This window comes from Eptesicus fuscus, chromosome 6 (assembly GCF_027574615.1).
Source record: "Eptesicus fuscus isolate TK198812 chromosome 6, DD_ASM_mEF_20220401, whole genome shotgun sequence".
NCBI lineage: Eukaryota > Metazoa > Chordata > Mammalia > Chiroptera > Vespertilionidae > Eptesicus > Eptesicus fuscus.
In genome coordinates this window covers 18,961,632-18,987,309 of record NC_072478.1, presented here as the reverse complement: position 1 = coordinate 18,987,309, position 25,678 = coordinate 18,961,632, and the positions used below count along the sequence as shown (strand labels likewise).

At 42.3% G+C, this 25,678-nt stretch overlaps 1 protein-coding gene and 1 non-coding gene across 3 annotated transcripts; both read left to right on the top strand.

Moving 5' to 3' along the window:
• Positions 1-3,632: 3,632 nt before the first annotated feature.
• On the top strand, positions 3,633-3,737 carry LOC129149583 (U6 spliceosomal RNA). The gene has a single exon (XR_008556465.1). It is a non-coding gene; the product is annotated as a U6 spliceosomal RNA (small nuclear RNA).
• Positions 3,738-18,279: 14,542 nt separating this feature from the next.
• Positions 18,280-24,241, top strand: CASP14 (caspase 14). 2 transcript variants are annotated; one of them, XM_008157849.3, is made up of 7 exons: positions 18,280-18,562; positions 20,667-20,738; positions 21,966-22,115; positions 22,212-22,437; positions 22,596-22,712; positions 22,889-22,992; positions 23,503-24,241. In XM_008157849.3, the coding sequence occupies exons 2-7, from the start codon at positions 20,712-20,714 to the stop codon at positions 23,605-23,607; spliced, it is 729 nt and encodes a 242-aa protein (XP_008156071.1). In that variant the 5' UTR covers positions 18,280-18,562; positions 20,667-20,711; the 3' UTR covers positions 23,608-24,241. The 2 variants fall into 2 exon arrangements, with proteins under 2 accessions (XP_008156071.1, XP_054573309.1); XM_054717334.1 differs by lacking the exon at positions 18,280-18,562 and adding an exon at positions 19,848-20,012.
• The last annotated feature ends 1,437 nt before the right edge of the window (positions 24,242-25,678 follow it).

Sequence of the window (25,678 nt, the reverse complement as noted above, 5' to 3'; positions counted from 1 at the left end):
TGATGGTTCTCTCTCTCTCTCTCTCTCTCTCTCTCTCTCTCTCTCTCTCTCTCCTCTCTCTCTCCTCCTCCTCCTCCTCCCCTCTCCACTCTCTCTAAAAACCAATGGGAAAATACCCTCTGGAGAGGATTGACCAAGAAAATAAAACAAAATAAAAGTAAATAAAACCACTATGATAAAGTGAGAAGAGTTAACACTGAGCAGTCCCTGGTCATTAGTAAATGGCAAATCTTTCAGGCAGACTATTAAAGAATTTCTTCTCTGGGAATAGAGTGTGCTTCTCTTTAAAAAAAAAAAAATTTTTTTATTGATTTCCGAGAGGACGGGAGAGGGAGAGAGAGAGAGAAACATCAATGATGACAGAGAATCATTGATTGGCTGTCTCCTGCATACCCCCTGCTGGGGATCAAGCCAGAAACCTGGGCACGTGTCCTCACCAAGAATTGAACCATTACCTCCTGGTTCATAGGTTGATGCTCAACTGCCGGAAGCCAGTTCCAGCATATCATAATTGCAAGAGTTTCATCGAAAGGTTGATGGAACTTGGGGACTCAACAAGGGCTGAGTCACATATGTTATTGCCTGTTGGGAATGGCTAAAGGCATTTCCCCAAACCTGAAAAGGATGCATTAAATTGATTGTTTGCTGCCAGACAGCTCAGGGCATCTTAATCTACATGTTGTTGCCTCCTACTGGCCAAACACCTGAACAGCTGCAGGCAATTCCCCATTCTGACAATTTTTGTCAATTGGGAGGTATATCTCTGTTGCAGAGGACTCCCTTTAGGTGTAAGGGGTCCCAACCCCACACCAGACCTCCAGCCCATGATTTCAGAGATGGAAAGAGAAGTCCCCATAACTTAGGGTTGGGAAAGTGGCTGAATGACACAGAAGCAGTTGGAGCCTCAGGCAGTTCCTCTTAAAGAGCCAGCACATGAACTTACATGGACTCACTCCCTCTGAGCTCCAGAGCTGGGGCAGCAGCTTGAGGGGATCCAGGGGCATATGGAGAGGAACTAGATTGTCTACCATCAGAACAAGAACTCAGGAGTGGCTTTCTCCCAGACAAGGGTGTTCGCAGGGGTCATTGTTCCCATACTGAGACCTCACCCATTGCAGAGCTGACAAAGCCATATCTGCGTTTCCATCAGTCTAGCTCACACTGTTTGCCCCACCCTGTTGATTCCCTGAGACCCCGCCCATACAATTTGCAGCCGCACCCAAGCTGTTTGCAGCAGCTTTTCTGTATGAATGGCCTATCCTGGCTCAGGCTTCAGACTTTCCTAAAATCTCTCAAATAAGCAGCAGTTGCTGTCAGCATGCCCCATACCTATCAATAAGTGGCCCAAGACAGCTTGGCCTTGCCTGGGCACTTCTAAGCCCAACACAAGTAATAACCATTTGCAGATATCTCTGTGGTTCCTGCTGGGTGGCCCCAAATAGTGGCTGACTTTTCACCTCCTGGGAGGGCTCCCAGTGGACAGCTTCAGACCACAGCAGATTACAACTCTACCACATCCACAAGCGACACACTCAAGGGGCAGACTCAGTGAGCACCAAAGCCCCATTGAAGCAAGTCGTGATCTATAGGGGTGTTTCCTGCACAGTAGCTCTCCCACTGTAGTTGCAGCTGGTCCTCACAGCCAATTGGCCTGGAGGTCATTAGCCCCCAGTGACACCAACAGCAATCAAGGCTCAACTACAACAAGACTTTGCACACAGCCCACACAGGGGCACACCTAGAGTGCCCAGCTCAGGTGACTGAGGAGGCTGAGTCACTGGGCCCTACAAGACACCTACTACACAAGGCCAATTCCAGGAGACACAGCAGCTCTACCTAATGTGTAGCAACAAACATAGGGAAGCAGCCAAAATGCAGAGACAAAGAAACATGTCACAAATGAAAGAACAGAAGAACTCTCCAGAAAAAGAACTAAATGGAATGGAAGCAAGCAAACTACTAGATCAGCAATCATCAACCTTTTGGACCTCACTGACCACCAGTGGTCCACAGACCACTGGTTGGCAACATCTGTACTAGATATAGAGTTCAAAACAATGGTTATCAGGTTGCTCAAGGGTCTTAATGAGAGCTTCAAGGGACTTAGTGAGACTTTCAAGGATCTTAGTGAGAATTTCAAAGACATGAAAAAGGACCAGTCAGAAATGAAGGATGCACTGACTGAAATAAAGAAGAATTTATAGGGCTCCCATAGGAGAGTAGAGGATTCTGATAATCAAATAAATAATTTGGAATATGAGAAAGCAAAAAACACCCAATCAGAAGAGCAAAAAGAAAAAAGAATCCCCAAATATGAAGATAGTGTAAGGAGCCTCTGGGACAACTTCAAGTATAACAACATTCACATTATGGGGGTGCCAGAAGGAGATGAGAGAGAGCAAGATATTGAAAACATTTTTGAAGAATTAATGACAGAAAACTTCCCATACCTGGTGAAAGAAGCAGACTTACATCTTCAGGAAGTTCAGAGAGTCCCAAAAAAGAGGAATCCAAAGAGGACCCCACCAAGACACATAATTAAAATGCCAAAATTTAAAGACAAAGAGAATTTTAAAAAGAGCAACAGAAAAGCAGTTAGTAAGAAGAAGAAGGGGGGGAAAAAAGATCAAATATATGAACAATAAAATGGCAATAAGTACATATCTATCAACAATTGAATCTAACAATCAAAATAAACAAACAAGGAGTCTAATGAACAAAATAAAATGCTGAATAAAATGGAACCAGAGGCATAGAAACATGGAACAGACTGATAAGTCTCAGAGAGAAGAGGGAGGGGCAAGAAGAGATTAACCAATGAACTTCTTTGCATATTTACCTATGACAATAGGGTGGTGAAGGCCTGGGGTAGGATGGGAACTGGGTGGAGGGGGGCAATGGGGAGTAAAAAGAGGAGCATCTTTAATACTCTCAACAATAAAGATTTTTTAAAAAGAAAAGAAGATACAAATAAATGAAAGTATATAGCATGCTCATAGATAGAATTAACATCATTAAAATGTCCATACTACCCAAAGAAGTCTATAAATTCAATGCAATCCCTATCAAGGCACCATTGGCGTTTTTCATAGAACTAGAACAAATATTCCAAAAATGTATGTGGAGCCACAAAAGACCCTGAATAGCCAAAGCAATATGGAGAAAGAAGAAGAAAGTTGGAGGTATCATTCTACATAATATAAAAGTATACTACACGGCCATAGTAATCAAAACAGCATAGTGTTGGCATAAAAACAGACATATAGATCAATGGAAAAAAGAGAGATCCCAGAAATAAACTCATGCCAAATGGTCAATTAATAGTGACAGAGGATGCAAAAAAGATACAGTGGGTTAAAGACAATCTATTCAATAAATGATGTAGGGAAAACTGAACAGATACATGCAAAAAAAATAAATTAGACTACTTTCTTACATCATATATAAGAATAAACTTGAAATGGATTTAAGATTTAAATGTAAGACACAAAACCATAAAACTTCTTAAAAATAGGCTGTAAACTCTCTGATATTTATTGTAGCAATATTTTTTCTGATATATCTCCTCAGGCAAGGGAAACAAAAGAAAAAAAGAAAAAAATGGGACTACATCAAACTAAAAAGGTTTTTCAGTGCTCGCTTCAGCAGCACATATACTAAAATTGGAACAATACAAAGAAGATTAGCATGGCCCCTGCGCAAGGATGATACAAATTCATGAAACATTCCTTATTTAAAAAACTAAAATAAAATAAAAGGTTTTTCACAGTAAAGAAAACCATCAACACAATGAAAAGACAACCCAGTGAATGAGAGAACATATTCACCAATGATACATCTGATAAGGGTTTAATATCCAAAATTTATTTTTTTAAAAAACACTTATAAAACTCAACACACACACACACACACACACACACACACACACACACACACACACAAAGATCCAACTTAAAAATGGGCAGAGGATCTGAATAGACACTTCTCCAAAGAGGTCATACACCAAGACTATTCTCTGTGCTTCTTGGACTTGTAAATCTATTTCTTTCACCAGGTATAGCAAATATTCTGTCACTATTTCTTCAAATAGGTTTTCAATATCTTGCTCTCTCTCTCTTCTCCTTCTGGCACGCCCCCGTAGTGTGAATGTTGGTACACTTGAAGTTGTCCCAGGGGGTCCTTACACTATCTTTATATTTGGGGATTCTTTTTTCTTTTTTCTCTTCTGATTGGGTGGTTTTTGCTTCCTCATATTTGAAATCATTGATTTGATTCTCAGAATCTTCTAATCTACTGTGTAATCCCTGTAAATTCTTCTTTATTTCAAAGAAGTGTATGCTTAATTTCTGAATGGCCCTTTTTCATGTCTTTGAAATTCTCACTAAGATCCTTGAAATTCTCACTAAGCTCCTTGAAAGTCTCACTAAGTCCCTTGAAGCTCTCCTTAAGTCCCTTGAAGCTCTCATTAAGATTCTTGAGCAACATTATAACCATTGTTTTGAACTCTGTATCCAGTAGTTTGCATGCTTCCATTTCTTTCATTTGAGACATATTTCTTTGTCTCTGCATTTTGACTGCTTCCCTATGTTTGTTGCTACACATTAGTTAGAGCTTCTATGTCTCCTGGAATTGGTAGAGTGGCCTTGTGTAATAGGTGTCTTGTAGGGCCCAGTGGTTTAGACTCCCCAGTCACCTGAACTGGGCACTCTAGGTGCGCCCCTGTGTGGGCTGTGTGCAAAGTCTTGTTGTAGTTGAGCCTTGATTGCAATTGGAGTCACTGGGAGGAATTGGCCTCTAGGCCAATTGGCTGTGAGGACCAGCTGCAACTACAGTGGGAGAGCTACTGTGCAGGAAACACCCCTATAGATCAGGACTCGCTTCAATGGGGCCTTGGTGCTCACTGAGTCTGCCCTTGAGTGTGTCGCTTGTGGATGTGTAGAGTTGTAATCTGCTGTGGTCTGAAGCTGTCCGCCAGGAGCACTGGCTCTGGGGCCCCCTAGGAGGTGCAAAGTCAGCCACTATCTGGGACCACCCAGCAGAAGATATAGAATGATCTTCAGATGTCTGCTATTTGTATTGGGCTTGGAAGCCTCCAGGCGAGGCCCAGCTGTGAAGTAAGGTAGACTGGTGCTAGTGCCAGGTCTTGGGCCTCTTATTGATATGTATGGGGCATGCTGATGTCAGCTGCTGCTTGTTTAAGAGACTTTAGGAAAGTCTGAAGCCTGAACCATTCATATGGAAAAGCCACTGCAAACAGCTTGGATGCAGCTGCAAATTGAATGGGGTGGGGTCTCAGGGAATCACCAGGCAAACAGTGTAAGCCAGGCTGATAGAAACTCAAATATGGCTGCCAGTCAGCTCTGTGACAGGGGAGGTCTCAACACAGGAACAATGACCCCTGCAAGCACCCCCATTGGGGAGAAAGCCGTCCCCGAGTTTCTGCCCCCATGCCAGACCATCCAGTTCCTCTCTGAATGTCCTAAGTTCCTTTCAAGCCTCTGCCCCAGCATTGGAGCCCAGAAGTATCGAGTCCAAGTAATTCATGTGCCAGCCCTTTAAAAGGAACTCCCTGGGTCTCCAGCAGCCTCCGTGTCACTCATCCCTGCTGGTTTTCACAGCCCGAAGTTACTAAGTTACAGGGACTTCTCTTCCCAGTACTGAAACCCTGTGCTATGGGGTCTGGTGTGGGTCTGGGACTCCTTGCTCCTCACAAAGGCCTCTGCAGTCACAATATCTCTCCCGATTAAAAAAAAAACAAAAAACACCAACACGATGTCTGACTAGCCATTCTGCACCTCCACTCCTCCTACCAGTCTCTCTGTGCTTTCTTCTTTACTTTTCTAGTTGTAGAACTTCCATTCTGCTAGATTTCAGGTGGTTCTGAATGATGGTTGTTCTGTATTTTACTTGTAATTTTGATGTGGTTGTGGGAGGCAGCGAGTACCGGTGTTAACTTACACTGCCATCTCAGTTCCTTCTAGTCACTTTTCTGTTCAAAATCTATATAATTTTATTAACCAATGTGGCCCCAGTAAATTCAGTAAAAATTTAAATAAATAAGTAAATAAGATGAGGTATTCCTATATCCCTTAAACTGACACAATGTTATATGTCAATTGTGGCTCAATTTTTGTAATGATTAAAAAAAAAAACAGGAGTAAATTTGAAAGCTTAAAACCTATTTTGTTTTGTTAATTGCAATAGAGTCTCACCTTCAGAGAACTGGCTCTCAAAAATAAGATTTTATGCATATGAGCATGACCAATGGACACAGACAATAGCAGGGTAGGGACACGTGCTGGGGGCAGGAGCGGGCAGGGAGAGGTCAATGGGGGGAAAAAGAGACATATATAATACTTTCAACAATAAAGAATTTAAAAATAATAATAATATTTGACATATATTTAAAAGCTAAACCCACAAAAGTTTGGTTAGTATGTTCAATGTTCTAATTGGTGGAGGAAAAATAGTAGTTCCTCACTGAGGTCCTGTGTAGGTGCCAGTACTGCAAAATATCAGCAAAACAGGTACATTGTCTTCTTTTAAGAAGTCAGCAACCTATGGGCCTGTATTCATTATCTAGTGCTATGAAAAAATTATCCAAAAACTCAGTGGCTTGAAACAACATTTATTATCTCTCAGTCCTCTTACAAAGCTTAAGTCAAGATGGCAGGTAGGGCTGTGGTCTCACTGGAAAGCTTGACTGGGGGAAGCTGCTCTTCCAGCCTCACTCACAAGGTTGTGGCAGGATTCAGTTACTCACAGGCTGTTGGCCAGAGACTGCCCTCCGTTCCTTCCACATGGGCTTCCCCAACATGTAGCTCATGTCCTCAACATGTGAAAACCAAAGCAAGCAAGGAGATGATCTTTGAGACCAGAGTCCACCATTCTCCCAGGTTGTCACCTGAATAAACCTCTTTCCTTTTGCACCAGAAAAAGAAAAAAAACAAGGCAAGTGAGACAAGCCAGGGAGAGAACACAGCAGAAGTCATAGGCTTCTTGTAATCTAATCTCAGAAGAGACACCAGATAAATAGAAGGGACACTTCTAATGAAAGACTCAGTGAAATATAACCTGAAACAATGAAACAGACATCAATACATCAGTGGAGTGAGAAAAACAACCAGTAACCAGAAGGCTTAGTGAGGATAAATACAAGATGGAGAGGCTCAGCTTGAACAAAGGGGTCACATTGATTGAAAGAGTGGTCCTTATGTGGTGAGAGCTAGATCCTGTATGGAGCAGCTGCCCTCAGAAGGAAAGAGTAATGAGCCCTAGCCAGTTTGATTCAATGGTTAGAGCATGAAGCCAGCGGACTGAAAGGTCATGGGTTTGATTCCGGTCAAGGGCAGGTACCTTGGTTGCAGGCTTGATCCCCGACTCCGATCAGGGTGCATGTGGGAGGCAACCAGTCAGTGTGTCCCTCTCACATCAATGTTTCTCTTTATCTCTGTCTCTCCCCCTCCCTTCCATTTTCTCTTTTAAAAATCAATGGGAAAAAATATCCTCTGGTGAGGATTAGCAAAACAAAAAAATAAATAATAAAAGAATAATTAATTCCGGTCAAGGTATTGGTCTTTCAGCCTCCAGGGACTTACTCAGTTAGCAGTTCTATTTTCAGAAGCAGAGGATCAACCCATGATTTAATCTCACCATTTAAAATCTAGTAAATGGATGAAAGAAGGTGAAGGGATCAGCCAAAGAACATATATTCCTAACACATAGACACAGACAACAGTGTGGTGATGACCAGAGGGAAGGGGGTGAGGGCTAGGTGGAGGTGGGCAAAGGGTGGGGAGGGAGAGAAATGGGGACATCTATAAGCATCAACAACAAAAATAAAGTTTAAAAATAAAATCTAGTAAATATATTTATCGAACAAAAAAACGAAGTAAATCACTAGGTCCAGTCCACACTCAAGGTGAGCAGGTCACACAAAGGGAGTGAGAATACCAGGAGATGGGACCATAGAGAGCAATGTTAGAAGCTGCCTACCACAGGGCCCAATATTTAATCTATTTAGGGTTTAGTGTTAAGCAAAACTATTGAGCGATTTAAGAAAAGACCAGATACACTTTTTTGTGTAGTTTTCTCAGGATGCAAGAGGTTTTCTAAGTGTCATGTGTGATATGCATGTTTAGCCATGATGAGAAATTGGATAAGCTAAGGGCGTACTTAAAGTTTTACTTTCCTACTTCCTTCTTCTCTTTTAGAGAAATGTCCTTGTCCACTATCCTCCATGACTTCTGGCTTTGCTCCTGGAGGGTCTTCCTTGTTCATCCCTCTCCAAAAATACATCTTAAGTGGGCATAAGAGATGAAACCTTGGGGAGGGAGGGTGCAGAGTTTAAAGTTCACTTCCTCCTAGGATAGATTTAGAGCCAGAGATGTTTCAAGGTTTGAACAATCATAGCAATTCTATTGTAATCCATTTCCAGTAGCAATTTTCCACCCAGGCACCTTTTCATACACTGGCTGGGATTCTATCTCATTCATTTGTTTCCATCTCTTTGCTCACTCATTTCTGAACATGAAGACATGTTTCTGACTTCTTTTCAAGAGTAAGCACAATTGCCATTTCTGCTAGTTCATGTCATTAATACATGATAATTAGTCTTTTATCTTCATCTCATGCCTCATTAATAGCACAAGAGCCATCATTAATTGCTATTAAATCATGGCATCCCTCAGCATTGTGAACCAGGTCCCTCCCAGGAGACTTGGCTCAGTCCATTGGTAGTATCAGTTCATGGCCACCTCCATCCTCTCTTTCCTTCACCCTCATCATGAAGAAGACATGCAGTGCACTCACCACACAGCTTCTAAAACACCAGCCGGCTGACCAGAGCCAATCTTCCTGTGTAGAGTGAAGAGGCAGGTGTCCTGAGTGTGGCAGGGCCTTGTCCAGGTCACCAACCAGCTGGTGAAGAATCTTAATTAAGAGTCTGCAGCTGCTATCCATGTCATGGATGTTGGCCATCTCAACTAGGAAGTGATGTTGAAGAGAAAAGAATTAATCCAAGAGGTATTTAGGAAATAATTTAGAATTCTTTCTAAATAACAGACACTTTTCTAAGTACTTTGAACTCCTGAAAACACTCAAATAAGGTGAGAATTACTATCTCTTCTTTACAGAACAAGAACACTGAGCCACAAAGTGTTTTAATTCAAGTCACTGAGGTAAGGCATCCAACCCAAACATTCTGACTCTGAAGCCTATGTCTTTGACCATTATGCTATCATGCTCAATTATCTGCTTGCCATATAAGTGAAGGTTGCCCACTTATTTACATCTCTTCCACCTGTACTCACTTACACACGTACACACAATCATATACAAATACACCCACATCTACAGCAAATTGGTAGATGGGAGCAACTGAGACATAGATGCCCCAGAGTGGACCGGGCCAGAAAATGCCAGATCAAATAAATAAATAAATAAATAAATAAATAAATAAATAAATAAAGGGCTTGGCTACTCTCTCTGGCCCAAATGGAAACCCCATACCCATTAAACAGTCCATTTTTTCCTACCAGTCCTTGCAATCATGACTCTGGATTCATTCTGTCTCTATAGGTCAGTCTATTCTTATTCACAATAACCAAAAGGTGGAAGCAACACAAATGCCTATCAATGCTATGACAAATGTCTGCTATTTTGCTGCCTATGGCTTCTTCTAAGATTTTTATGGTTTCCCATCTTATGTTTAAAACCTTTATCCATTTTGAGTTTATTTTTGTGTATGGTGTAAGTTGGTGGTCTAGTTTCACTTTTTTTTTTTTTTGCAAGTATCTGTCCAGTTTTCCCAATACCATTTACTGAAGAGACTATCTTGACTCATTGTATGCTCTTGCCTCCTTTGTCAAATATTAATTGAGCATAATGGCTTGTGTCGGTTTCTGGGTTCTCTGTTCTGTTCCACTGGTCTATATGTCTGTTCTTGTGCCAGTACCAGGCAGTTTTGAGAACAGTGGCTTTGTAGTATAGCTTGATATCTGGTATTGTGATCCCTCCAACATTGTTCTTCTTTCTCAAGATTGCTGCAGCTATTCAAGGTCTTTTTTTATTCCAGATGAATTTGTGGAGAATTTGTTCTAGGTCTCTGAAGTATGCCGTTGGTATTTTAATGGGGATTGCATTGAATTTATAGATTGCTTTGGGTAGTATGGACATTTTAATGATGTTGATTCTACCAATCTATGGAACATGGTATATTCTTCCATTTGTTCATATCTTCCTCTATCTCTTTTTTCAGCATTCTGAAATTTTATGAGTACAGGTCCTTTATCTCCTTGGTTAAGTTTATTCCTAGGTATTTTAATTTTTTTTGTTGCAATGGTAAATGGGATTGCTTTTTTAATTTCTCTTTCTGTGAGTTCATTATTGGTGTATAGAAAAGCCATAGACTTCTGGGTGTTTATTTTGTATCCTGCTACATTGCCGAATTCATTTACTAAGTCTAATAGTTTTTTGATGGAGTCTTTGGGGTTTTCTATGTACAATATCATCTCATCTGCGAATAAGGACAGTTTTACTTCTTCTTTTCCAATTTGGATGCCTTTTATTTCTTCTTCTTGCCCGATTGCATTGGCTGGTACTTCCAGTACTATGTCGAACAGGAGTTGTGAGAGTGGGCATCCCTGTCTTATTCCTATTCTTAGTGGAAATGGTTTTAGTTTTTGCCCATTGAGTATGATGTTGGCTGTGGGTTTGTCATATATGGCTTTTATTATGTTGAGGTATGATCCTTCTATTCCCACCTTGCTGAGGGTTTTTATCAAGAAAGGGTGTTGGATTTTGTCAAATGCTTTTTCTGCATCAATGGATATGATTATATGGTTTTTATCTCTCAGTTTGTTTATATAGTGTATCACACTTATTGATTTGCAGATATCGTACCATCCTTGCATCCCCAGAATAAATCTCACTTGGTCATGGTATATGATCTTTCTAATGTAACTCTGGATTTGATTTGCTAGAATTTTGTTAAGGAATTTGGCGTCTATGTTCATGAGGGACATTGGCCTGTAATTCTCTTTCATTGAGTTGTCTTTATCTGGTTTTGGGGTTAGGGTAATGCTGGCTTCATAGAAAGACCTTGGGAGTGCTCTTTCCTCTTGAATTTTTTGGAATAGTCTGAGGAAGATAGGTTTTATTTCTTCTTTGAATGTTTGTTAAAACACCCCTGTGAAGCCGTCTGGTCCAGGGCTTTTGTTTGTTGGAAGTTTTTTTTTTATTACTGCTTCAATTTGCTTCATAGTTATTGGCCTATTCAGATTTTTTTATTCCTACCAGATGAGTTTTGGAAGGTAGTATTTTTTTAGGAATATGTCCATTTCTTCTAGGTTGACCAGTTTGTTCGAGTAGAGTTGCTCATACTATTTTTTTACAATTCTTTGTATTTCTGTGGGGTCTGCTGTTATTTCACCTCTTTCATTTCTGATTTTGTTTATTTGGGTCCTCTCTCTTTGCTTCTTGGTGAGCCTGGCTAGAGGTTTATCAATCTTGTTTATCCTTTCAAAGAACCAGCTCTTGGTTTCATTGATCTTTTGTATTGTTTTTTTGGTCTCTATGTCATTTATTTCCACTCTGATCTTTATTATTTCCTTCCTTCTGCTCACTCTGGGCTTTTCTTGTTGCTCTCTTTCTAATTCTTCAAGTTGCAGAGTTAGATGGTTTATTATCAGTTTTTCTTGTTTTTGGAGGTAGGCCTGTAATGCTATGAACTTCCCTCTCAGTACTGCTTTCATTGTGTCCCAAAGATTTTGGATTATTGTGTTTTCATTGTCATTTGTTTCGAGGATGTATTTTATTTCTTCTTTGATCTCTTTGGTAACCCACTCATTGTTTAATAGTATGCTATTCAGCCTCCAAGTGTTTGAATTTTTGTGATTGTTTTTACTGTAGTTGATTTCTAATTTTATGCCATTGTGATCTGAGAAGATGCTTCATATGATTTCAATCCTCTTGAATTTGGAGAGACTTTGCCTGTCTCCCAATAAGTGGTCTATCTTTGAAAATGTCCCATGTGCACTTGAGAAGAATGTATATTCTGTAGTTTTGGGTGGAATGTTCTAAGTCCATCTGATCTAGTGAGTTGTTTAGGATTGAAGTTTCTTTGCTAATTTTTTGTCTAGAGGATTTATCCAGTGATGTTAATGGAGTATTAAAGTCTCCTACTATGATTGTGTTGTTGTCAATCTCATTCCTGATATCTTCCAGAAGTTTTTTTATGTATTTGGGTGTTCCTACATTGGGTGCATAAATGTTTACCAGAGTTATATCCTCTTGTTGTATCAATCCCTTTAGAATTATAAAGTGGCCTTTCTTGTCTCTTGTTATGGTCTTCACTTTGAGGTCTATTTTGTCAGATATAAGTATTGCTACCCCAGCTTTTTTTTTTTTTTTTTTTCATTTCCATTTGCCTGATAGATATTTTTCCATCCCTTCACTTTCAGTCTGTGTGAATCCCTTGCTCTGAGGTGAGTCTCCTGTAGACAGCATATATATACAATTTACAATAGCTAAGATTTGGAAACAGCCTAAATGCCCATCAGCAGATGAGTGGATTAGAAAACTGTGGTACATCTACACAATGGAATACTATGCTGCTATAAAAAGAAGGAATTCTTACCATTTGCAACAACATGAATGGAACTGGAGAGCATTATGCTAAGTGAAATAAGCCAGTCAGTGAAATAAAAATACCACATGATCTCACTCATTTATGAATAATAAAGAACATTATAAACTGATGAACAAAAATAGATACAGAGGCAGAGAAGCATCAAACAGACAAACGACAGCGGGAAAGCTGGGGATGGTTGGGGGGTGAGGGGGAGGTAAGAGATCAACTGAAGGACTTGTATGCATGCATATAAGCATAACCAATGGATTCAAGACACTGGGAGGAGGGTGAGGGCATGTGCCGGGGGGTAGGGGAGGCTGGGGGAAGGTCAATTGGGGGGAAAAAAAGGAGACATATGTACTACTATTTGCTATACTTTAAACAATAAAAAAAAAAAAGAAAAAATGCCTATCAATGGATGAGTGCATACACAAAACGTGGTCTAGCTATATACAATGGGATATTATTCAAGACATAAAAAAGAAGGAAGTCTTGTATATGGTACACTATGGATGGTTCTTGAAATATGCTCAGCTAAAGGAGCCAGACACAAAAAGCCACATAGTATGTGTTGTCACAGGATTTTTAAAAGCCTCAGATAACTGTGATGTCATATAAGCAAAGCTTTCAAACCACGGCCTTACACTCTACAATAAAAGATGTACGCCCAGGCCATGTAGAGAAGGTCGGAGAGAGAACTCTTTGGTCTCCAAACCTGCCTCAGGTCACCCTGAGCAACTTGGACGGCTCACTTATTCTGCTAAGCTCATGTGACATTCTCAGGCTGGAGTTGAGAGAATAGCTAAGCCCTTTCTTAATTTCTTTTTCTTTGATCTGAGTCTTTGGTCAGAAGGAAGAAAAATAAGTGGACTCAGGATTCTGAGAGAGCTGCCACTTTTGAGCCAACTTACTTCACTTTTCTAACCCTGTTTTCTCTGTGCAGTCTCACAGTCATCAGCACAAAAGTTCCCATCCTTCAAATGCTCGGAGTGGGTGCCTGAGAAACGAGAGCTGCTTGCCTATGCTCCCCGTTCTACTGCAAGCTCAGTGGTTTGCAAAATGTTAATACGTTCCGAAAGGGAAGGAACTCTTGGTAAACATGGGCGTCATCCCTGACTGTGTCTGATAAAATCCTGTCGAACAAGATACCAACTAAGTCTTGTCTTGTCAGGTGCCCTGGGTTATTTACCCTCTGAGGGAGCCTGGAATGACAAGAAGTTGCTACGTCTTTAAGCAACACCACCTCCTTTCATCACAATGAGTTCTCACTGCGGCAGCTCCACAGGCAAAGGGTGCCTCAGAGGTCAGGACGTGAGATTCAAATGGAACCATGGGCTGGTGACACAAATGAAAATAGAGGCATTGAGCAAGGAAAGGGATCGATTGCTGCAAAGATGAGTTCATGCATGTGTCCAGGGGGTGCGCCTGAGCTCTTTGGGTAGGTGGCCATTCTCTGGCAGTGTGAGAAAGCAGGGCACCCCCACCATGCCTGTAAACTCACAGGAAAGTGGTGCCCAGGAAGCAAGTGCATGCTCAATGAAGCATCTCCCCTCACTTTTCTGCAGAACAGTCAGAGAGGCTGAGCAGCTTGGGGACAGGGCACCCTCACCCACATCTGCTCGAGAAATAAGTTTCTTTCAGGTTTTGGATGTCATTGCTGAATGTAATCGTGAATAGTGTCATCCATATCTATTTGGACATCAATCTTTTACTGATTGAAACGCAATATAGTATAAGGCAGTGCTTTGAAAGCTTTGATGAACATCGCAGTCATCTGAGGCTTCTAAAAATCCTATAACACCACATACTATGTGGCCTTTTGTATCTGGCTTCTTTAGCTGAGCATAATGCTTTCAAGATCCATCAATAGTGTAGCATAGGCCCTACCCAGTTTGGCTCAGTGGATAGGGCCTCAGCCTTCAGACCAAAGGGTCCCGGGTTTGATTACGGTCAAGGGCACGTACCTCAGTTGCAGGCTCCTCCTTGGCCTGGGCCCTGATCAGGGCTCATGCAGGAGGCAACTAATCGATATGTTTCTCTCACATCGATGTTTCTCTTTGTCTTTCCCTCTCTCTTCCATTCTCTAAAATTAGTGAAAAAAATGTCCTCGGGTGAGGATTAAAAAATAATAATAGTGTAGCATATATCAGAGCTTCATTCTTTTTTATGTTTTGAATAATATCCCATTCTATGGATAGACCACATTTTGTTTATGCACTTACCCACTGGTACACAACTGGGTGCGCCCACATTTGGTTATTGTGAATAAGATTAGGCCAATCTATAGAGACAGAATGAATCCAGAGTAATGGCTGCAATGGTCAATATATGTTATGCATCGCCTCAGCTCCAACTAAATCAGATCTCTAGTGATGGGAGCCAGGCATTAACTTTTTAAAACTCCCTCAGTGATTCCAATGTGCAGCCAAGTTGGAGAACCAGTAGTATAAGGGAAAGAAGAAGCATCCCTGTAAATTAAGCACCTACACTTCCCAAGACTTAGTTTGAGTGCAATCTCCCCCAAGACCCACCCCAACCATCCTAGTCATTCTCCATCACCTCATCTTATCTATTTCCATTTTAAACATGTGTCACCATCTGAATTATCTTATTTATTCAGTTTTTCTCTGTCCCTTCTCACAAAACCAATGGTATTCTACCTTGCAGCACATTCAATTCACCTGGGTTCCTTTTTTTAAAATACCACTGTCAGGACCCCACCTTGATAATTCAAATCAGAATCTTCTGGAGGAGGAACCAGGCATCTGTATTTTTAAGAACTTCCCAAGCAATTGCATCATGCAGCCATGGAAGAGAAACACTGCCCTGATACCTGCTTTCATGAAGACCATGTGTCCACAGCTCCAAAAACATGGTCTCACCCAGAGCCTATCCAATGGTCAGATGATGCTAGGTCACCTCACAGTAATCATTTTGTTTTATCCTCAGAACAGTCCTCAAAATAGGTTTTAACAGGTATGGCAATTTTGGCTCAGAACAGTTCATTGATCAGCCTGCAGCCAAGCCACAATGGGAACATAGTCCATTCTGCTTTCTGTGCTGGGCCAGGTCAAGGGTACCCCTTATGCTCTCAGAGGCCCCTGTAGCCTTACCTCAGCACTGGTCACCTTAACCTCTAAGGGCTATCTGATCCCCCATGAGTGTTCCATGAAGATAGCTCTCTATAAGAAATAAAACAATCAAATTTCATCAAGTAATAAAAGTAGGCATCTATTGCATTAGTAATAATCAGTATAATTTATCAATTTAATTAGTTGATTAATTAACTTACAGTTGTTCCCATCCATGGAGAATCATTCTTTTCTCCTTACCATTCTGGTTCATGCCCCACTAAGATTTCTTGAGCATCTATTCTTGAGCCCCGCTTCCACACCCAAAACTTACGTTAGATGTTTCTATACTATAGTTGTAATGGCGGCGGTAGTATTATTCCCAGTTTATACCCATAGGGTTAGGGAACACAAGTGTCATTTCTGACAACATCAGGCATTTATGAGCCATGCCAGGTGCCAAGTAACCAACAGCTATAAATGTGTAAGTCGATGCAGAGATGCAGATTTGAAGAGAAACTGCCCCATCTGGTGCCTGAGTTACCTTGAAACAAAAGGAAGACTTGGGGGGATGATAATGTCCCAGATTTTGTTTGTTTGTTTGTTTGTTGTTTGTTTTGTTATTGTGGTAAAATAGACATAACATAAAAGTTACCATTTTTACCATTTTTAAGTTTACAGTTCAGTGGCATGAAGTACTTTCGCATTATTCTATAACCATCACCACTGTCCACCTACAGAACTTTTTTAAAAATATTTTTTTATTGATTTTTTACAGAGAGGAAGGGAGAGGGATAGAGAGTTAGAAACATCAATCAGCTGCCTCCTGCACAATCCCTACTGGGTATGTGCCCACAACCAAGGTACATGCCCTTGACCGGAATGGAACCTGGGACCCTTCAGTTCACAGGCCGATGCTCTATCCACTGAGCCAAACTGGTTAGGGCCCTATGGAACTTTTTTATCTTGCAAAACTGAAACTGTCCCCATGGAACAGTAACTCCCCATCCCCCTCCCCCAATTCCTAGCACTCACCATCTACTTTCTCTCTCTATGAATTTGGTCTAGAGACCTCAGACAATAAGTGGAATCAGACAACATATGTCCTTATGTGTCTGGCTTCTTTCACTTAGCGTAATGTCCTCAAGGTTCATCTGTGTTGTAGTAAGTGTCAGAATGTCCTTCCTTTCTAAGGCTGAGTAATATTCATGGATGGACCACGTTTTTCTGTCCACTCATCTGTCAGTGGACACTTGGGTTGCTTCCACCTTTTGACCATTGTGAATAATGAGCTGCCATGAATACAAGTGCACAAAAATATTTTCAATATTTGCTTTCAATGTTGGGGGGTATAAAATAAACCCAGAAATGGAATAGTAATAGCTTTATCAAATAGTAATTCTGTGTTTAATTTTTTGAGGAACCATCTTCACTGTTTTTTACGGTGGCTGCAGCATTTTATGGGAATGTTCCAGTTCTGCTGAATATTTCACTTCTACATAGAAGACCAAGAGAAATGAAAAGTTATATCCACACAAAGATTTATCTGCTAACGTTGATAGCAACATCATTCATAATAGCCAAAAGTTGGAAACAATCCAATATCTATATACAGATGGATAAATAAACAAAACGAGGTATGTCTATACGGAATATTATTTACCCATAAAGGGATGACATACTGATATAGGCTACAACATGGATGAACCTTAAAAATATTATGCTGAAAGAAGTCAAACACTTAAGACCACAATTATATGATTCTATTCATGTGAAATGTCAGTAACAGGGAAATATATAGAGACAGAATATAGATTAGTGGTTGCCAGGGGCTGAGAGATTTGGATGGCGATTGGGGGATATTATTAAAGGGCACGGGTTTCTTTTTGTAGTAATGAAAAGGTTCTAAAATTGACCGTGGTGGTGGTTGCACAACTGAGAATATAGTAAAACACACACACACATACACACACACACACACACACACACACACACACACATACATTGAATTGTACACTTCAAATGAGTGAGTTGTATGATATGTGAATTTTATATTTTTAAAGCTGTTAAAATAAAATGAAGTGAAATAAAATAAAGGCTAAAAAAGAATAGAGGAGGAAGGTCATGAGGAAGAGAAGAGAAAAGCTGAATCAGCTGTGAAGTATCAGTTGAGGCCATTGGACTGGGCTCTCAGAGGCTGGACCCTCCTGGGTTTGAATGCCAACTGTGCTAATTACTGGTTGAGTGACCTCAGGCAGTCATTTTACCTCTGTGTCTTGGTTTGCTTTTCTGAAAAAATGGGAGCAAACAACGCTGGTCTCTTCGGGTTGTTGAATACTCGATGAGAAAATAAATAAGTGAAGTTGGTATTATCTGCACTGTTGAATGTGGAAGCGATGGGAGTGGGCATGATGATGGAAATGATGGGTTAATAATAGCCAGATGAATTAGACCAGGGAGGGGGAAAGGGAGGAAACCGTTCTTGAGGGGGACGGGACTGGTATAAAATCCCTAGCTGGTGTGGATGCTCTGCCTCAGCCTCCTTAGCCAGGGGGTGTTGGCTGAGCTTTGTCATCACTCAATCTGTGGGCGTTTGTGTCCATTTCTTCATCAAGGGTGTGTCCCTTGTGTCGTGATGTTTCTTGAGTGACAGAAAACTTAGGGGCAATAAAGACCCAGACAGCTGTGCTGCTCAATTGACAGACAGGCCCCTCCAGAGAAACCTGGGAAGAGTCTGCACTATCAGCTCCCTCTCTAAAGTCAGCACGTGGACCTGACCCCTCTTTGGCGCCCAGCCTTGTTGGCAACTAAGAGAGTGGTGAGACAACCTGGCTTTAAGGAGCAGCTACTTCTAGAATCAGTAAGTGATTTGGCAGATATTGCGCTCTCTCTCTCTCTCTCTCTCTCTCTCTCTCTCTCTCTCTCTCTCCCTCCCTCTCTTCCCCTCTCACTGAATGAATGCATATTCTGGCCAGTTCTTCACCTATTCATCCATCCATCCTTTCTTTCATTTGTTTGCTCAACAAATTCTCCCCAGCACCTCCTCTGTGCCTACTCCCGCACCCGTGACTCTGATGGAGATAGAGATAAAGAAATCAGGCTTTCAAGTGCTAAAAGCTGAGCTGTCAGCTCAGCCATGAAAATCAAAATCAAAAGCAAATCTAAACAGGCAGAGCTGTGGAGTCCGGAAAAGGGAGAGGCAACTTTCAGTGGCTTAACAGGGACCATTAAACCTACCTTGCTTGCTCTGACTGTAAAGCATCTAGTGCTCTTTCAAGGTCCTTTCAGGTGGGAAAACTGAGTCTCAGAGAGGAGAGTGAGATATTCAAGGTCACACAGCTGGGAAGAAGCCAGGGCAGAACTTGATTTTGGTTTTGGTTTATCTGGTTCCAGAATCCATGCTCCTTCTGTCCTTCTACTTTCTCTCCCTCACAGTATTTGGCTTCTCTTTCCTTACAGCACTGGTTCCATTGTGTGTGTGTGTGTGTGTGTGTGTGTGTGTGTGTGTGTGTGTAAGGGAGAAAGAGTGAGAAAGATTTAATGTTCATTTATGTCATAGACTAGAGCTACATGAGGGCAGGGGGCATGTCTGTCTTATATAGTGTATTCTCAGTGTGTAGTTCATAATAGATACCCAGAAAATATAGTAAAATGTAGTAGGATTTTACTACATGGATGGACAAGTCAGTCAACTGATCAAATGATAGACCAATGGATGGATACGCAGATAGATGAGTGGAGAGATAAGTGGGTGGTGGGGAAAGACACGACAGACATGATGCCTACCCAAATTGGCAGAGAAGGGCCTTGACTAGTAATGACGCATACCAGGCTGAGGAAGAAGTGTAGGAAAAGGCAAGGAGATGGGGAAACACCAAGAATATGGCAAAAGTCATTCTATTCAGCCAGAAAACAGAACAGGACTCAGATGAGAATGAAGATCTTAAAGGTTCCGGCTCAAGGCAGAGAGAGGGAGTGTTTCAAAGTACAGACAGTCTTCGGGTTACGTCGGACTCGACATACGTTGTTTTGTGATTACGTCGCCATCTCCCATTTATTTATAAAAAAAAAAATGTTCAGTCATTTCAACGTATGTACATATGTGCTTTATGTTTTTTATTATTTATTTACCACAAGTAAAGGTCAGGAATTATCTTTTAAATTTTTTTTACTGTTTCACTTCATTACTGCTGTGTATGTGCTCCATATAAGTGATGTAGGTGCTTATGTAGGTGGGTTCTGACTTAGGGCGAAAATCGCATTACATCGCGCTGTAGGAACGGATCTCCGACGTAACCCGAGGTCCTACGGTAGTATCCCCCACTTTGATGACCTTCTCATTTTAAACCCAGCCCATCTCCTTGTTGATGCCTCTTCAACCAGTCAGCTCCTGGGTGGCAAAGGGGAATACATAGGCCACTTGTCCTGCTCATCAGTCCAGTAATGAGTTCAGTCTGTCACAGGCTTGTGAGTGTCCTGGGGGAGAGATAGGGAAATTTCCAGATAAGTGGCATTATGGGTAGGCCTAGCAAGAGTTCTGGAACACCCAGGGGCGGAAAACACCATTGGAGTGTCCCAGTAGAGAGGACATACTTCATGGACTGTCATTTCTTGCTCAGATTTGAGCAAGAAACAAGTCCCCACCACTGGGGTCTCAAAAATCCAGATGTAGCCGAAACCGGTTTGGCTCAATGGATAGAGCGTCGGTCTGCGGACTGAAGGGTCCCAGGTTCGATTCCGGTCAAGGGCATGTACCTTGGTTGCGGGCACATCCCCGGTAGGGGGTGTGCAGGAGGCAGCTGGTCGATGTTTCTCTCTCATCGATGTTTCTAGCTCTCTGTTCCTCTCCCTTCCTCTCTGTAAAAAATCAATTAAAAAAAAAATCCAGATGTACAAACTAGCCTGTACCCTGATCCCCTCTGCCTTCCTTTGGAGACCTTCAATCTCTTTTCTTGAACCCCCAGGATCAGTCAAGGGTGCTGAGAACCGGACTCAGAATCAGAGGAGACATGAGCAATCCTCGACCTTTGGAGGAGGTATGATGGGTGCAGGTTTGGGGAGAAGGGTGGGAGCCTCTGAGGAGGGGGGTGGTGAAGAGATTAATGTTTCAGAGACAGTGGAGAGGATGCAAAATCATGACCTGAATTCAGAGCTAGAAGGTTCTTTTTAATCATTCAAATAGAAGAAGAAACAAAACACTCAGAGATGGGACCCAAGTCGGAGATGGGGGGGCAGCCCTACTACATCTCTCTCAAAGTATCATGCTTCTCTTCTGGAAAGAAATGTTGACCCAAACATTCTTCTTCCTAAGATGGGATAAGATAGGATCTCAGTATTAGCTTCAGAAATTTGGAGACCTCTGCAAGTGAGAAAGTAATACTCAGAACACACATGGAAAGGAAGAAGAGACAAAGCCACCAAGTGTGACAACTGGAAGGAACCTTCAAAATCCTTCACACACACACCTACTGTCTGTATTTGGAAACTGAGGCTCAGATAGGAGGAGTGACTTTCCCAAGTTCATTCAGGACTAAAACAGAGCTGGACTCCTAGAAGCAAACTAGATTTTTGGTAGTGAACACACAAGACAGTACACAGATATGGAATTATAATGCTGTATACCTGAAATTTACATAATGTTATTAACAAGTGTTACTTAATAAATTTAATTTTAAAAAATAAAGGATGCCCAATCAAATTAGAACTTCACATCAACAACAAATAATCTTATAATATAAGTATATCCCATGCAATATTTGGGACACACAGTCAAACCTCGGTTCTCAAACATCTCCCATCTCGAACAATTTGTTTCTTGAACAAGTTGTTCACAGGAAAAGTGTGTCTCGGTTGTCGAACAAAACTTCGGTTCTTGACCAGACCACCCTTTCATGCTGATACCTGTATGATCAGTCATGCATTATCTCAGGTGACAAACAAAGGAGAGATTGCAGGATTTTTGGTCAGTTTACCGCTGAACCTCGCATTGTTAAGACCTCAGGAAATTGTGCTATGAATATTTTCTAATGGTAAAAAATGATTCAGCTTTCAGACAAATTGCTCCTCAGCCTTCCGAAACGAATTAAGTTTGAGAACCAAGTTTCCACTTACTTACACTAAAAAATCTTTTATTTTTTTATTAATCTGAAACTTGAGTGTAACTGGGCATCTGGTACTTTACCCTAACCCCTCTTTGGACCACATCTTCTGCTTCTCCTTGACCTCTCTACCCCTTTGATGATTTTTGTCATCTCTTGGCTCAGGAGGCATATGACATGTCAGGTGCCCGCGTAGCCCTGACGCTGTGTGTCACCAAAGCCCGGGAAGGTTCGGAGGCAGACCTGGTCGCCCTGGAACGCATGTTCCAGCAGCTGGGATTTGAGAGTACCATAAAGAGAGACCCCACTGCTCAGGTATCGTGAAGCCAGTCCCAGCCAACGGAGGAAGGGCTGGACCGGAAGGTGGGCTCCAGGGATACACCTAAGTCTGGTGTATTCCTCTTGCTCTAGCAATTCCAGGAAGAATTGGAAAAATTCCAGCAGGCCATTGATGCCCGGAAAGACTTCGTCAGCTGTGCTTTCGTGGTGCTCATGGCACATGGGCTAGAAGGTCAACTTGAAGGAGAAGACGAGCAGATGGTCGAGCTGGAGAACCTCTTTGAGGTTCTAAATAACAAGAATTGCCAGGCCCTGAGAGCCAAGCCTAAGGTGTACATCGTGCAGGCCTGTCGAGGAGGTGGGGACAGAGCCAAGAACACAGAGCTTGTGTTCCTGATCCAGTCCTACCCCAGAGCTAGAGCCCCAGCTGTCTTGTGTTGCTAATTTATCTTATGACCTTCTCCTCTCCCCCATCTTTCTCTCTGGCTTTGACTTTTCCTCTTCTTGGTGTTTCAGAACAAAAGGACCCTGGTGAAACAGTAGGCGGAGGCAATATTGAGATGATCACAAAAGACAGTCCCCAAACCATCCCAACGTATACAGACGCCCTCCACGTATACTCCACGGTGGAGGGTATGTGCTCCCAACTGACCCAAGGTGGCCTCTGCTGCCCCACCCTGCCCGCCGCTCCTGACCCCTGAGACACTCCTCCAGGACCCACCCTCTTCCGGGCCCTCCTGCACCACACAAACTCCCACCCTTCCACCTGCACTGGAGCTCCCCTGAGCCCACTTCTCTGCAATCCACAGGGCACCTTTCCTACAGACATGACAAAGAAGGCTCCTGCTTCATCCAGACCCTGGTTGAAGTGTTCACAGAGAGGAAAGGACCCATCCTGGAGCTTCTGTCTGAGGTGCGTTGGGACAAGGTACCTGGAATCCCTACCCAGCCTGAGCAGGGAAAAAGCAGAGTGGGCTGAGACTCCTCCAAACCTTTCTGCATTTCCCCTTCCCCTATTCCCAGCCCCAAATCCAACCCAGGTCCCAACACAGAAACTAGGATGCCTATCTCCTAGCAATGAGTTTCCTTAATGCAGGAAACTTCAAAGTCCACAATATGTGAGATAATTTAGATAATATACAAATCAATTTCTGTAGATAAGTCAAAATATTCTGTTAAAAGTTTGGGCCAACATTTTTCTTTCGAATGGCTATATGATTTTTATGGTGGATTTGAAAATAACACATAACAAGAGTGTCCAACCAACGATTCCACAGAGATGATAATATAATTGAGACAATAAAGGTCACCCATCTGAGGACAGGAATACCCGCTTGCTTTCTTCTTTAATCTTCTCCCCATAAGCCTGTTACACCAACACCCCCGGGGCCCAGCCTCAAGATGACCACACCTCTCGTTGCAGGTAACCCGGAGGATGGCAGAAGCAGAGGTGGTTCAGGAAGGGGAAGCAAGGAAAGTGAACCCTGAAGTACAAAGCACCCTTCGGAAACGGCTCTATCTGCAGTAGATGTAGAAAGGACTGGGAGGGACATCCTTTCGGGTGCTCTGTCTCCCCCTTAGATGTTTAAAGGCAGCTCTCACTACTCCCCCAGAATCTTCTTTCCCCTCCCTCCCCCGCCAAAGGTAAACGTCACTCCGTCCTTTCATCACACCCCTCACGCAGGTTCAACCTGTCCCTGTCGTTCTTAAAGCAATCCAACTAAAACTGAGCACAGGCATGGTTGTAACAGTAACATCGCCTCCCTCAGGCTGGGCTATTTACCTCTATTAATGCAACCAAGAGGGTACTCACTTTATCACACTTTCTGCTCCTATGCTTATCTGAAACTCATTCTAGCTTTTATGAGTTATACCCATACAAATGTAACTGGATGAAGCTCAAGAGTTTTCACTAATAAACCAATGCTCACTCACCTCCTCCCATCTCAATCAAATTTTTGCTGGCTTCTAAATCTCACCTAGAGTTGTAACCTCTTCCTGAGCCCACATCCATTCCAGAGATTCCCTCCCAATTCCTAAAAATTCAGTAAGGCAAGAATCATTCTCTCTCCTTCTTGGCTAGCAAGCTGGTGCCTTGACACTGTTCTCCTAGTTTATGGGCTCTCTCTGGCTAATAGAGATGCCTCCTCCTTTTCTGGTTCTTTCCCTCCTAATTAACACTGCCCCCGCCCCACCTCCACCACTAGGCCCTGGACTCTGCCCCGTCTCCAGAAACTCCATCCATTCATCCATTCTTATGATTACAACTTTCACCACTCTGAATCAGAACAAATTGAAACGATGGCAAATTCCCTAGCGTCACCCTATTATTTTGTAGACAGCATGATAGAAGCTCAGAGAGGTTGCATGGCTTGTCAAATGCCACACAGTAAGTCTGGCTTCCATCCCAGCCCCCTTTCCACTGCCTGCTAAATCTTGATCTATCAGAAAACTTTTCTAATTAGAGGAACCACCTAATAAAAGCTCTCCCTACCTTGGAGATTGGAGCTCCCTGGAAGACTTCTAGAAATCCTTGATAACCAGCATTTAAGGTTACATCCATGGAATTCCAGCTCTGGGCTGGAAGCTGGATCAGATGTCCTGCCTTCCAATTCTGAGATGCATGTCTCTATATTTCTACCCTTGACCTTTCTCATGATATAACCTGTGGTCATATCCACCACCATTGAAAACTCATGGTTAAAGATGTCTTTTCTTCCTGGTCCAACCTCGTTCCCTGTCACCCTCAACCTCAGACCCCGGGTTCGGAAATCTGCCATTATCTATAACACTCGTCCTCTTTGCAACCTTCCTATGCCACCAACCACCCTGCCCAGCCCAGCCTGACTCTGAAACACTTCTCAGATCTGTCTTCTCTTCCCTAACATGTCATTCTCCAGGCTCAAGTCCCACCCTCACATGTTTACATCTTTGCATGTTTATACCAGGTTCCTTTCTTGCCTTTCCACCTGACCATCTTACTCCTCCTTTGTGCTCCATACTATCTATAATTCTTTATTTTCCTAGAACACCCAGGAAAACACAATGGCACCCCATCATTTAGAGACCAGGGCCAAACTCACATCCTGATATCCCACACCCTTATAATTCCACTTCCAACCAGCAGTCAGCTAAACTCATCCCTCACTTCCCCCATCATGAATTCACTCTTCCAACAAGACTAATGTCCTTTTATTCATACCTGCCTCTAAGCCATTCCCCCAAGCTGGAGTGCCCTCTCTCTCCCTTCACCTACTTTCCACCACCTCCCACCCCTAATTATTCCAGAAAGTCACCCCGAATAGTCCTCCTAGTTAATTCTGCTCTCTTACTAGGATGACACTATTACAATTTCTTGAGGGCAGGGGACAAATCTTTGATTGTTATAATAGATGCTCAATAACCAGTTGTCAAACTAAAACTATATGTTGGGATCTTTGCTCTGAACTTAAACCAGGAGGCTGATGTGAACAGCATTATGGATTTGGCTTCTTTTTTCTGATGGCCAGCTGTCTCCCTGGTGTGTCTATCATGAACAGAGCATCAGGATCTCATCCTGTCTCTTTCATAAAAGCCGACGTGTTAGGCATTTGTAAAGT